Here is a 13,665-nt window from a genome sequence, read left to right on the forward strand (position 1 = left end):
TTTGAAAACCAAAAAAGTCTTTCTGGAGAATAACAAAGCAGATATTAAAGAAAAATTAAGAAACCAATCTCCTTCAATCTCTAGTCTCTAGCAGCATTAATAAATCATAACATTTAGAATTCTGAATCTCTAGTTAAAGGTGCTAAGTATATTTGCTATATGCTATGATGAAACTATAATGATTTATTGCCTAATAAAACACCTCACTTACCTTTACTGCCTTCCTGGACTTTATTTAAACAGGTTAACTCTTCAGAGGAGCACTTGATTCTCCTACAACACATTTGTCTACTCTGATTGCTTGAACATGAAGAAACAAATGCAACCTAGAAATATGTCAGGGGCTGGAATGTTGTGTTCTTGCTATGTAAGATTTATAGCAACAGAAGGAAGGTGTTAAAAAATGCCTTTACTCCTGTCTCATCTCTGCCAGAGTTACTATACTGGCAAAGTAACAACAATGAAATGATTATCTTTAAGCCAAATAATTAGAATATGGGGCTGTTAGAAAGTCATCTTTACATTTTTTTAACATAGACACTATTCCTTAGACTCTTTGGAGTTTATGTCTAATGACAATGGATTCAGAATAAGATACTTAGCAACAGCAACACACAAATACATTTCCACACATCAATAAAGTTTACATTAAATCATGCTTGTGTTCCTGAGACATAAAATGAGAAGTTAATTTTGAGTCCATGTGAATTTTTTTTCTTTTTTTTGTAAATATGACTTTACTTTCTTAAAAAGAGTTATCATAAAGTCATTTGTAAGTGGCTTTTCTAGAAAAATAAAACAAGAATAGTAACATTTCTTTAAGTAGAATTTGCAAGTAAGTTGTCAGATATGAGGCTGCTTTAAAGAGACTCCAGAAAAAAAAAACACACACACAAAAAAAAAACCTCACATACATGACCATCCAAATTAAACAATGAGGACTACATGGAACAGACTTAACACATTCATTTAATAAATTAAATTTCCTGTCTAAAATGTCCAGATATTTTTTGTGCTCTGTTCTTTCCATAGATTATGAATACATACACTTAGAGGTTTTTTGTATTCCCTTCCTATCCCTCATTAAAAGTCTAGGATTTACAATCCCAATCATGGACTAAAATTTAGCCCATCATAGAGCCCAGTAACAATGCTGCCAAGGGGCATACAGGTAGGTATCATCTGTCATTTCTTTAGATTTCCTTTGATCACCCACATAATAGGAAGATCACTCAACTTTGAAGAAAATTCTTCACTATATTCAACAAGGACATCCCAACTTTTTAAATTATCTGCCAGATTCTTGTATGAATAAATTCTGGAGCATTAAGGGAAAGTAGAGTATTGCCTTTGGAATATAAAATGTTTATTTGGGTTCCAATACCCAAGTGTAGACAGGCTGAGAAATCAAATTTTAACAAATATTTACTGAGATGAATTCCTCTCTGCCATTTGTGGAGCTTAGGGATATAAATATGAATAGGACAAGGATTTGCCATCAAGATGCTCACAATCTGTTATGGGAGAAACTAAACCAAAAGTCAATGAGCTGGATGGAAAACAAGCTTGAGAACTAAGTGCTCACGAAGCTCAGAGGTAGGAGTGGTTAATTCTTCCCAGGGTGACTTGGAAAGGATGGCAGAGGTTGCCTGTTTTGAACATGGTCTTTGTGGAAGTATTCCCTTTTTATGTTTTGTTTTTCTGGTGAAGAAAAAAGGTAAACCTAGCATTTCTGGAAATTTGTTCTATCCCCTTTTGATCAATAAATCCTGTGTGTTCACGATTCATCTGGAACGGTGGCAGTTGGTATCACAAATTCTACACCTTGGACCTGTTCAGCCCCTAGAGCCTGAATCCAAGACTTTGATGTATTATTTTTCAAGTCTTCAGATCCTACCCACTGATTTTTCATTTGCCCTGTGTGTTATTTACGAAACACTCACCATATGTTAAGCAGGGTGCAAGACAAAACAAACAGTGCTTTCTCTGATTTGTCCAAAGATTTATCGGCAAGTAGAATTACAACCAAGTCCCAGACATTATTAATCATCGGTCAGTCGTGTGGGAAAGACCATCATGCACATAGATTTGTCAAGTAGCTCATCTAATCTTATATTTTAAGTTAGACACCTTTAAAAAAATTAAGCATTAACTTGCAGAACTGTGGTATAGAGATAATAGTAGGATACTACTCAGTGAGATTAAAGGTATTCTAATAGTTGAAAGGTTTAATGCAATAACATTATAAGCAGGGAATATTTAGGCCCCCAAAGAACTGAGCACAATATTTTATTGCAAAGAGTCATTTTCAAAACTGGAGGGAAAAACTTTAAAATAGATTGATTTATCATTTCTCATACGTAACAAGCATAACACTGGTTATATAAAAGGTTAACATAGCAACACAAACATTTTAATTATATCGTTGCATTTCATAATAAAGGTATGACAGAAAAAATTTATAAGTGGCCTATAAAATCTATGATTTCAAGAATAATTTTTTGCTTATGAAATGATAAAATTAAATCTGTTAGAAAAATAATTATTTTAAAAAATTCAGTTATTAGGAATAACCTAAATATGAAAGAAGTCTTGGGGAAAACTGGTTTAGTCCAATTTCATCATTTGATACATAAGAAAATGTAGGATATTAAAATTTATTTCTCTATTACCCAGAACTATTTTCTTCCTGAGTTTTGGGGTCTCAACATTATCAACCATGCAAGTGTAAAACCCTGGAATCATAACAAATACTTGCTTTTTTCCTGACCTCCTTAATTGGCTGTCCCCACTTTCCCAGGTTTAGTCATCTCTCATCTGAATCTCAGGAACAGGCTGGTGTCCTTAGATTGACAAACTCTCTCTTCATATTTTCTAATCTATTTTTAATATTCTGCTTTCTTTTTTTTTAAAAAAAAAAACAAGATATATTTTGTCATTCTTTTACTTAAGACACTTTCCTAGATCATATTACACAGTGTCCAAGTGGGAAATTGCCTACACTCAAATTGGAAAATTTGAGGAGTGTTTGATAAACTGTCAGTTTACAAGGATATGACCAGACTAGAGAGAAATCATAAAGAATGGTGAAGTACATGGAGCAGCTAACATCAGACTTGTCACCACTTTAAGCTAGAAGAAGAAAGAAAAAAGAAGAAATGGAACTAGGATAAGACAGAGAAGAATCTACTGACAGACTTCTCATTTTAAGCAGCCATTTGCAGGGAGGCAGTGAGGAATACCCAGCTCTTCCTCTCTTTCCTTTCCCAGCATGCTCTGCTTAGGCCAAATACAACAAAGTCAGATAACAAGAAGGCTTTTTAGTGGAATTCATAAAGGCCAGCCTCCTGATATATAAGCCTTGCCCCTATCCATTCTGTTTTGAAGGATGGATTTGTTAGGGCAGACAGAAGATAATGCTTGGCCTTTTGTTTCTTTATTTAAACAATAAACTGAAATCTCTCTAGTGGCCATTTCAAATCCTTAACAATCTCTCTACAATATACTTTTCTAAGTGTGATCTACTTGATTCCATTCCTATACTCTGCAGCTATGTGCACCATTTTTGAAGCCACAGCCTTTCATGTTTTCTTTTATGTTTTTGGAACCCCCTTTACTCATCTCCAGGTTTCTTCATCCTTCAAATTGCTGAGTACAGATACCATCCCCTTTTTATAACCCTCAGTGCATCCATCTCAATTGCTGCATCCCATCAAGGCTTGTCCTGGGTGCCTCTCATTCCTCCTCTGAATATAAGTTCTACCTTCATCAACTCTTTGGACAAGAAAAAAAATGTTTTATGAGTAGTAGAAATTGTTTTATGAGCATGAGAAAAATATTTTCTTTGAGGCCTCTCTGTGGCTCTTTTTTTCTATCACTACAGAACAAGAAAACAAGGGTGGGGATTAAGGGAAAATTATCGGAGAGTAGGTTGCTTAGGGCTTCTGTTTAACATAGGATAGAAACAAAAGAAAAAAGAGTGGAGGGAGGGAGAAAGAAGAGAAATAGGAACCACATTGGTGGTCCAACACTCCTTTGAAGCGTAAGATTTGAAAGCCATGCTCTCAATTTCTTTTTTCTGCCAACATTCAGCAGGGTTGGCAGAGTGTGGCCAATATACACAGAGGGGAATGGGATCTGGGAGTTAAGTTTGTGGATCTCAAACTGTGAGAACAGCTGTATTTCTTGTGGGTGAATGCATGTGTGGATGTGCGAAGAGAGCACAGGTTTTGTATGCATTACGAGACCACCTTGACCATTGTGCTAGTGGAATTCCAGTTTGTTAAAGCTAAGTATTCATTTCTGGGACCAGGCCAAGCTCACTAGTGACACTCTCTCTTAAAAAACAGCTGAATGCCTTGAGGCACAGAGAAAGCAAGGTTTTGATTTTTTGCTAAGAATAAATATTCATTGCTGGGCCCAGGTTAGGCCTATCCAGGGATCTCAAACTTGAATAGCAGCTAAACTTCTGCCTTCAAAGATTCACATTATCATACCAATTCTTGCAGACAGAATTTGATATTATGGACATGGATATTTTATTTAGGGACCATGTGCCACTCATTTAAGAATCTCAAAGAATAATCTGTACTCTCCATTGGGATATAGGCAGCAGGTCCAGGATTTGGAATTCTAATCCTCTCTCCTTCTTTTCTTATAAAAAATATAAACAACCATCGTTTTCTTTCATTCTTTCCTGTCATGTTATCCTGTAGGATTTTTTGTTTACATTTGTATCATTGCACTCATCAGAATCAAACATATTAGAATTGAGTATAAGCCAGAAAGTGGTGATATTAATGAATACATCTTTGTACCCTCTGAAGACCAGCACAAAAGAAAAAAATAAATAAATAAATGCTCCTGCAATTGAATTAAGAGACCTGCCCAAGATTACATGCACAGCTTATAATTGCCTACCCAAGAATCCTTCCAATGTGCTACATACTTATATAGGAAAGAAGAAAAAGAGAAAAGAAGGGAGGGAGGGAGAAAGAAGAGATATAGGAACCACATTGGTTGTTTTCTTTTTCCTGTAATCAATCTTTTTCCTCTATTATACACTAAATGTATACACTGATGGTATTAGGAGACAGGGCTTCCACAAGGTAACTAGGTTTACATAAGACCATGAGATAAAGCCCTCATAATGAGATTAATAAGAAGAGGAAGACACACCTGCTTTTGCTGTCTCTGCCCTGTGAGGACACAGCAAGAAAAGAACCTACAAGCCAGAAAGAGAGGCCTCCCCAAGAATTAAATCTCTACCTAGATCTAGAATTTTTCAACCATCAAAACTGTGAAAAATAAACATCTATTATTTAAGCCATCCAGTCTATGGTATTTTGTAACAGTAGCCTGAGCTAATTTAAATTCTGTAAAATTGTTTAGGAAAATTTCAGGTCTAAACCTTTCAAATTGTTATTCATATAGACATATTTATTTCTTAGTATAGCTAAACAGGTTTCTTCATTTTTAACTTTTATTATTTATTAAGTTAGCATAATGTTTTAGCAGCCTATGCCCCAATGCAAGGGTAAAGAACAGTTATTTATTGCAAATTTTTCCCCAGGCAAAGACGATAAAGTCCAAAATAGGAAAGCAGCAGTTATAATACAGCTGCATTCAAAAGAAGAATAAATAGTTCACTATTTATATCCTTTAATCTTGATTTATGGGTATAGATTTGACTATCACATATCTTTTCTCTTACTATGAGATTGCCATATTGGATGAGTCCCCTAAAGGGTCATGAATAAAATTCCAGTCCACTTTGGGCCAGATAATATAGTAGATACCTTACAGATACCTTTCATAATGATCTTATTGGCCCATTTGTACCACTACAGGGCTTTGAAATGGTCTTCCTGCAGCCATGTGGTGTTATTGATCCTGTCCCATATGTGCTTTTTTCTAAGAAATAGGAATTCTACAAAAGTTGGTTAATCAGAAGGTTTTCCTTTGGAATATGCAACATGGACAATAAGAGAAAGAGACAATCATTCTAAAGGTCTGGAAAGATAAAGAGTGACTATTATTATTATTATTATTAATTATTATTATTATTCCTTTAGTGAATATCATTTTGTTCCATGGACTGAAGTAGAGGAAATATACCTGCAGAGAGAATCACAAAGCAGACCAGCAAAAGGAATCAGAGGAAAGAGGCAAAGGAAAAACTGAACTGTCCATGTCTTCCTGAGGCCCCCCAACTCATTCATCCTTACCCTTGAGCTCTATGAAGCATCTTGTGTCTTTCCACTAAATTCTTTATTTTGATTGAGACAGCTGGAGTTGTTTTCTTTTTCCTGTAATCAAAGTGGCAAGTCGCTAAAAGAAGGGTCATGAAAAGCATAATAAAATCCAGGAAATCAAACCTCTAACAGCAATTTTAAAAGGCTTGTTCCTGTGCCTCGTATTGTCTAAGCATACAATCTCCATACTATGTGCTTGAAAAAATTAATTAAAAATTTTCTTTCAAGTTACTGAAGGATCTCTGGTGATACAGATTTTCTTTCTTTCTTTTTTTTTTTTTTTGCTACTAGGGATTGAACTCAGTGGCACTTACCCATTGCATACATCTCCCATCTCTTTATTTTTTGAGACAGTGTCTCGCTAAGTTTCTAAGGCTGGCTCTGAACTTGCAATCTTCCTGCCTCAGCTTCCCAAGCCACTGGAATTAAAGGAGTGCAACACCACACCCACATGCTACAGATTCTTTTCTTAAAATTTAATTAAAAAATATTTTGGCTCAAATTTATTTTGAGAGCTTGATCATTTCTTGATCACATAATTCTTAAATCTTGAGGTTTGGGCATTATTTTTAATTTGAACCATTGTTATTTCATTTAACCATTGTTTGGTCAAACATTTCATACAACTTTAGGAAGAAGAGACTTGTTTGGAAATTTGATGTGTAATAACTATTTGAATGTAATCAGTGGGTTCAGACATGGCTTTTGGTGATGCTGAGAAGTATAAATAATTCTCAATAATGTACAGTTAATCATTAGTAATCACACATTGGGTACTAATTATGCATACAATGCTAAGGTACTGGGGATAGGAAGATAAGGAAATAGCTAAGTTGACTATATGATAAGTGTTGGCTATATGATAAGGTCTTCCTGCAGCCATGTATGTGTTATTGATCCTGCCCCAGGGTAGGCATCCTCCTTGCATGTAAGCTGTTGTTGAATACAACATTTTCAGTAACTAATCATGATAGGATGGCAAAAAAAAAAAAAATACCCCCATGGTTTCAGAATACACAACTACATGGCAGAGGATTTGAAAATCCACGTGCTTTGGGGAATGGTGAGATTTTTCTCAAGGACAGGATGCAGAAGGGTGAAAAATAGTAGAAAATTAAACTTGATTAGTGGTCCTTGAACTTTGTCATGTAAGTGCTCCATAAAATAAGTTTGCAAAACCATGCATCCCCTTTTACATTTTAAAGTTATCATCTAACATTCATAGATTTTTACATTTCTAAAATATTTGATATTACAAAAATTCTTCAAATACTCTTTTATGAAATTGTGAAAATTTAGAGTGAACTCCTTAAAATTCCAGAAATTATCATTAGGCTATCTGACATAAATGACAAAGCCAGTCCTGTTATCTATCCAATTGCCTCTATTAATTGTGATTTCTAATTCTAAGTGGAGGGTTGATGGGGAGGGTGGCAAGAGAGACAGAGAATAGAAAAGAAAGCAAAGCAGAGCAGAGCAAAGAGGAGCAGAGAGAGGTTGATCTCTTGTTCCCCTTTCATTATTGCTTATCTCAAATCTCAGTCTCTGGGGTGGATGCATTCTCGGATTATTCTTCTGTTTTCCCCACCAGGGGATATCTCTTTCCCATAAACTATTTATTTTAGTAAGATTCATGATGGTGCTGGATAAAGAGGAGGACACCAGAGAGAAATTGAAATGAGAAAAGAGATGGGCAGGCCAGATGCACCTTCCTTCCTTAGATTCCTTCTGAAAGGGAATGCATGAAATCTGACCATATGCAAACCTGTCTGTATCAGGACCCTTGAGAAGTCTCTGAGACCCCAGGGTAGGCATCCTCCCTGCAGAAGAAGACCCTGGAGAGGGAGTAGTGAAGGCTCTGGTTTTGCTCTGCCAGTACTGGTTCCTGGCTGGTCTGTTTCTTTTGTGGGACTCCCTCTCTCCAGTCCCTAGAGGAAGAACTTCATTGTGGCCTCAGGGAAGGGTGTGGAATGGGTGACTAAGGAGATGTCAACAAGACTGAAGATATGGTCTTTTGTGATATTTGATTTTGGTCATAATGGGAAATAAAAACTTTTGTTTTGGGATTTTTGGAAATCAGAGAGACAAAATACTAGAGAGAAGAGAACAGGGAGGTAAATAAGAGGATCAGAGACAGAGATGCTATTTTGGATCTCACCTGCTTCTATTATGTGGTAGAGCCCAAGACTTGGAGTTAACCAATTGAGTGGTCTCAAGAAAGAATCTTAAAAACTTTAAAGGGCTTCTATTTTGATGTTGTTTGGTTGCAGTCATTCATCTCCTCCACATTCTATCAGCTGCCTTTCTCCTTGGCTCAGCTCACTTATGTTAAGCAAATTTTATATTTTTAGGGTCACTCTTAATGATGGACACTTAATCCAATCCACTTTAAAGCTGCAAAATAATATCAGATTTCATTCTCTATCTGTCTCCTGTCTTTCCACTGTAGACTTGAACTTAGACCAGGGTTAATTCTTGAAATAAGGAAGAGGGTAAGGTTCACGGTTTGAATTGAAACAACCCACTTTAGCTCTATGGTGCAGACACAAAAGGTTGAGTCTGAAATCTTCTTATCAAACTGTCACCTATCAAGGGGAGGGAGATGCCTCCTGTTATGTAATCATTTTCCTTGTTGATAACTCCTTGATATGTATAGATTTCACATACAAGTGGAAATGAACTTCACTTGGGTCCCTTCCATTATTGAACACCTTTTAAAAGACAGCTTTGTCAGAAGAAATACACATGGGTAAAAAATATATGAAAAAAATGTCTAACCCCTGGAAATCAGGAAAATCTGATTAGAATGGCAATAATCAAGAATACAAATAATAAATGCTGGTGAGGATGTGGGAAAAAAGGCACACCCATACATTGTTAGTGGGATGGCAAATTAGAGCAACCACTTTGGAGAGCAGTGTGGAGATTCCTCGAAAGACTAGGAATGGAATCACCATATGACCCTGTTCTCCTACTCCTCCATATTTATCCTAAAGATCTAAAATTAGCATCTATTGTGATACAGGCACATCAATGTTCATGGCATCTTAACTCACAATAGCCAAGTTGTGGAACCAACCCAACTGTCCAGCAACAGATGAATGAATTAAGAAAATGTAGTATATATACACAATGAAACTTCATTCAGTGATAAAGAAAAATGAAATGAGGCCATTTTTTAGTAAATGAATGGAATTGGAGAACATCATGGTAACTAAAATAATCCAGATTCAGAAAGTCAAAGATTAAATACTTTATCTCACGTGTGGAAGCTAGAACAACACAGAAAGGGAAAAAGGTGTGGGGTGGATCTCATGAGAGTAGAGGGGAGATCAGTGGAGTAGAGGATGGAGATCAAGAGGGAAGAAAGAGGGACAGGAAAAGGGAGGAAATGCACAATTGAATTTGACAAAATTACACTACATACATATATGAATATAGCAAAGTGAATTCCACCATTATGTATATCTATCAAGCACCAATTTAAGAAAGTAAATGAATAAGTAGAAGGAAGATCTGCAGAACAAAGGGGGATAGAAGAAGAGGCAGAAAAAAGGAACCCCTAGAACTGAAATGGAGCAAATTAAATTCCATGCATGTATGATTATGTCAAAATGAACCCCACTATTATTAGTAATGCACTAATAAAAAATTAAAAACAAAAAGACAGTGGTGTCTGCCTTCAGCCCAGACCTTCTCCTAATACCCTTTCCAGGGATATCACTTCATGGGAACTGGCAGCTCTCTGGACAACCTACAACTCCAATTTATCTCTGTTTTTTTTTTTTTGCAACTTCAAATGGACCAATGGAAGCCTCTCATCTTCTGAGAGTTGTGCAAAACTGAGTTACAGTATGATTTACCACTCTCCCTCATCACCATTCTTCCTAGGTACATTATAACCTTATCATTCTCAGCCAAGCTGGTGCAGGACACTCTTGGCCATCCCCTTTCAAAGTTTTAAACTGAAAGTTGTGTTTATGTCCATCTGCTTAGGGTACACAAGTCAAAAACTCTTGCAGGCCTTGAAAGCAGAGTTGGAAGATTTTCCATGTTTTTTTTTTCTTTTTTTTTGCTAGACACAACCAATTTTATCTATTAATTCTCTTGGAGCCCATCCATCATTTAGCTTTGGGTAGTGTAGCTGCTGGTATCTTCCTCTCCTTTTCCATTTCTCACCCTGAGAAATAGGTAAAAACTCCTCACCACAAATACTGCCTTACTTTAATGACAATGACTTCAGGAACCCATATTCTCCCTTTTTTTTTTCCTACTTCTCTCTTTAGATTGGAGAGATGAGAGACTGAAGGCCATCAGTGGAGATGGTTCTGCTTCCTTTATTAAGCCTTAGACAGTGTGTCTTACCCCAATTATTGGTAGTTTGGGCAGTTCATTAGAATGGATGGTCCTTGGAGGCTCTTATTTAAGGGGTGTGGCTGATTTCATTTCAATTTCTGTGACACTTGTGCAAGAGGGATTGTTCTTTTCAGATTAGAGTTCTGGTCAGATGATAAACTCAGTTATATTTCAGCTTTTCATTTCAAATAATGATCTTACCTCTTCACCTAGGACTTCAAAGGTAGGCTTCAGGATATGGAAATGATGGGCACGAACATCATGCATGTTAGAGAAAAATTACATAGAAAAGGTTTAGCAAATGGTTGGAAGCATGGTATAGATCTGGAATGCAGAAAATAATTTCAGTAAGAGAAAGAGGACTTAAATCCATTCCCATTCAGATGGCATTGGAAACCTTGGAAGTGAATGACATCCTCCATGGAGAATGTGCAGATCTTCTTATGGAAGGGAAGCAGATATATAGATAAAGCTGGGAGTGTGCAATAGGTGATGGGAAGAAGGGGAGATAAAGGACAGGCAGGTGACAGGAGGAAAATTAAGGTAAGATGGATTAAGAAATAGGGAAAGGGAAAACCGAAATAAAGTTTAGCCAAGAAAGGGATGAAGAGCAAAGAAGAGAAAGAACACAAGTGAATGAAAGAAATTGACAAGAGAGGAAGGTGGCTTTGTCAGCCTGTGGCATAGTGCTGCTGCCATTTGCCTGGGAACCTCTCGATAGCCTCCAATATAGGTTTCTAATACAAATTTGGAGGAGTAAAATTTAGGATTCCTTCCAAGTGCTCTTGCTGCTTGTTGGATATGACAACTTGTTTATATACTGGGATGATTAACTTTATGTGTTAGCTTTGTCAGGCAATGGCACCTTGCCCGGTTGTTTTGTCAAACACCCATCTAGATGCTGCTAAGAAGGTGCCTTTTTTTTTTTTTTCTTTTTTGATGTGCTAAACATTTACAGTTGACTGAGTAAAGTCAACTGATTGTAAGTGTTCACATAAAGCAACTTACTTTTTTACTCACCCACAATTTGGGTGGGCCTCAAGAACAGAGACTAAAATTTCCTGGAGAAGAAAGAATCCTTCCTCAAGAAAACACAGAAACCCTGTCCCAGTTTCCAACCTGCAGGCTTGCTCTGCAGATTTGGGATTCCAGGCTGCACCACAAATCCTGAATTTCCTGTCCTACGGGGTTCCTGCTTACCAGGTCTCACAAATGCAAGATGTAGTTCCTTAAAATAAGTCAGTATCTCCCTCCTCCTGTATTTGAAGAGATAAATAAAAGATATCTATCTATCTATCTCTCTATCTTTGGATTCTGGAGAATCCCAACTAATAAACATGTATAATCTAGCACACAAGCAGTATTTCACTATGTGTCTATTTCTCCCACTAGATTAAAAACTTTTTTAAAGTTCAGATTGCTTCTCATTCATGTTTATCTTTACATTGCCTGACATATTTTAGCCACATAAACATGTAAAGTACTTTAAAATTAACACATGGTAAGATCTTCATCACAAGCCGTCCCTGAGCTGTGTGTGGACTGTTGTGCATAGTAGCCTCCTGAGGGGCTAAGTCTGGCATTGGGAACTCCCCATGGCACCCCCTACAGGAACTGATGCAGGTGAACTTCCCCCTCAAGCTCTGCCAAGGATCCCACACAGCACTTGACATGGGCGTGACCTGCCAAGATGTCAATCAACCTGAGGACTGCAAGACATCACAAAACAAGACTCTGCCCTTGAAACTTTTTCCCTGCCTTTGATGTACCCCCTTAAATAAATCACAGGAGCCATCTTTTGTCTGTCTGGTTCCAGTGCCCATGTGGATTAGATCTATTAGGGGCTTCACGTTTGTAAATATTTTTGAGTGTTTGTGGCTTTCTTATTTACTAGTTATTTGAGATTGTAAGTCTTAGGGTAGCTAATATTATCCTGGGCAGGAAGAAGGACCCCTTAATGAGACACTGGCCACAGTGTCCTCCCACCCCCCACCCCATACAGATTTTCTTAATGGTAATAGATTATTAATGTTGGATCTTTCTTGGAAAGGGACACCATACTTCTGTAATAACTTTCCTTAATTCATGATATCAAGATGCATGTGTGCTAATTAACATGATTTCAAGCTGAAGATCTCAGGAAATTACCAGGTGGGACCTACAAGTTGACACCAGGAAAATGATTGATTGACATGGCAATGTTGCAGTAGGTATACATCTCTGACCACAAACTCAGATGTGCAGGAGGTGATGCATTTTTTAATTTCTTAAAGTTTTATGCAATCTTGTTGTGAGCCCTTATTTTGCTATATTTGTGGGGAAGTCAATTATTTCATTTTGGGGGTGAATTGTAACCTATACTGGTGATAAGAAGATGAGTTATGGGTAGAAAGCTTTGGATCCTAAATATCTCTGTAGATTGTAAAGGGCCTCTGAGTTTTATGCATGAGCCCAGGATGCAGATTTCCTTCAGACCCAACTGTTCTTAGCCTCGTCTTTGTGTATTGCTCATGCCATGGGAGACTTGGCTTAAAACATCAGTGCTGAGAGGCCAGCTGAGACCAGCCACCCTGTATAAGCCAAGAAAGGGTCACCACTGTGGTTCTGCTGCCTTCCTCAGGTACTACCAGGAGGGTGTATACAGCTCCTGATCTGTTTCCAGTCTGTGAACAATGTCATAATCTCAGTCTCTCCCTCTCTCCCCACCCCTTTTGGTGTCTTCAAAAAGGCTCCTACATAATCTGAAATGTAAACTTAAGGCTTTTTACTAAAAGAAATAAGAGTGAACATTATCAGGTAGCTCTTGTTTCTGCCCAGAAAAATAAACCTGTGAATTATGGAAACATAGGAATTCCATGCACGTAAAATAGGATGAAAGGAAAATACAGCCAATGAAATGTTTCAGAAAATTCTTCTGTTACTTATACTTCATTGAACAATTAAAGGGATCGCTTACCTGACTGGTCCTTTTCTGTTTGCAAGACAATACAAGATGGCAACTATAACATGAGTCATCAGGAATGCCAATCCAATACCCAAAAGCGTCCAGATGTCT

The 13,665-nt window shown here is 37.1% G+C and overlaps 1 protein-coding gene across 1 annotated transcript in view; it reads right to left on the minus strand.

The window, feature by feature from the left end:
* Malrd1 (MAM and LDL receptor class A domain containing 1) overlaps positions 1-13,665 on the minus strand; it is a 658,798-nt gene that overhangs the window by 28,777 nt on the left and 616,356 nt on the right. The window contains exon 38 of the mRNA XM_027928635.2: positions 13,567-13,663. Coding sequence (XP_027784436.2) covers positions 13,567-13,663 — 97 coding nt within the window. The remainder of the gene's footprint in view (positions 1-13,566; positions 13,664-13,665) is intronic.

The sequence above is a fragment of the Marmota flaviventris genome, chromosome 12, assembly GCF_047511675.1.
Source record: "Marmota flaviventris isolate mMarFla1 chromosome 12, mMarFla1.hap1, whole genome shotgun sequence".
In the NCBI taxonomy this organism is placed as follows: domain Eukaryota; kingdom Metazoa; phylum Chordata; class Mammalia; order Rodentia; family Sciuridae; genus Marmota; species Marmota flaviventris.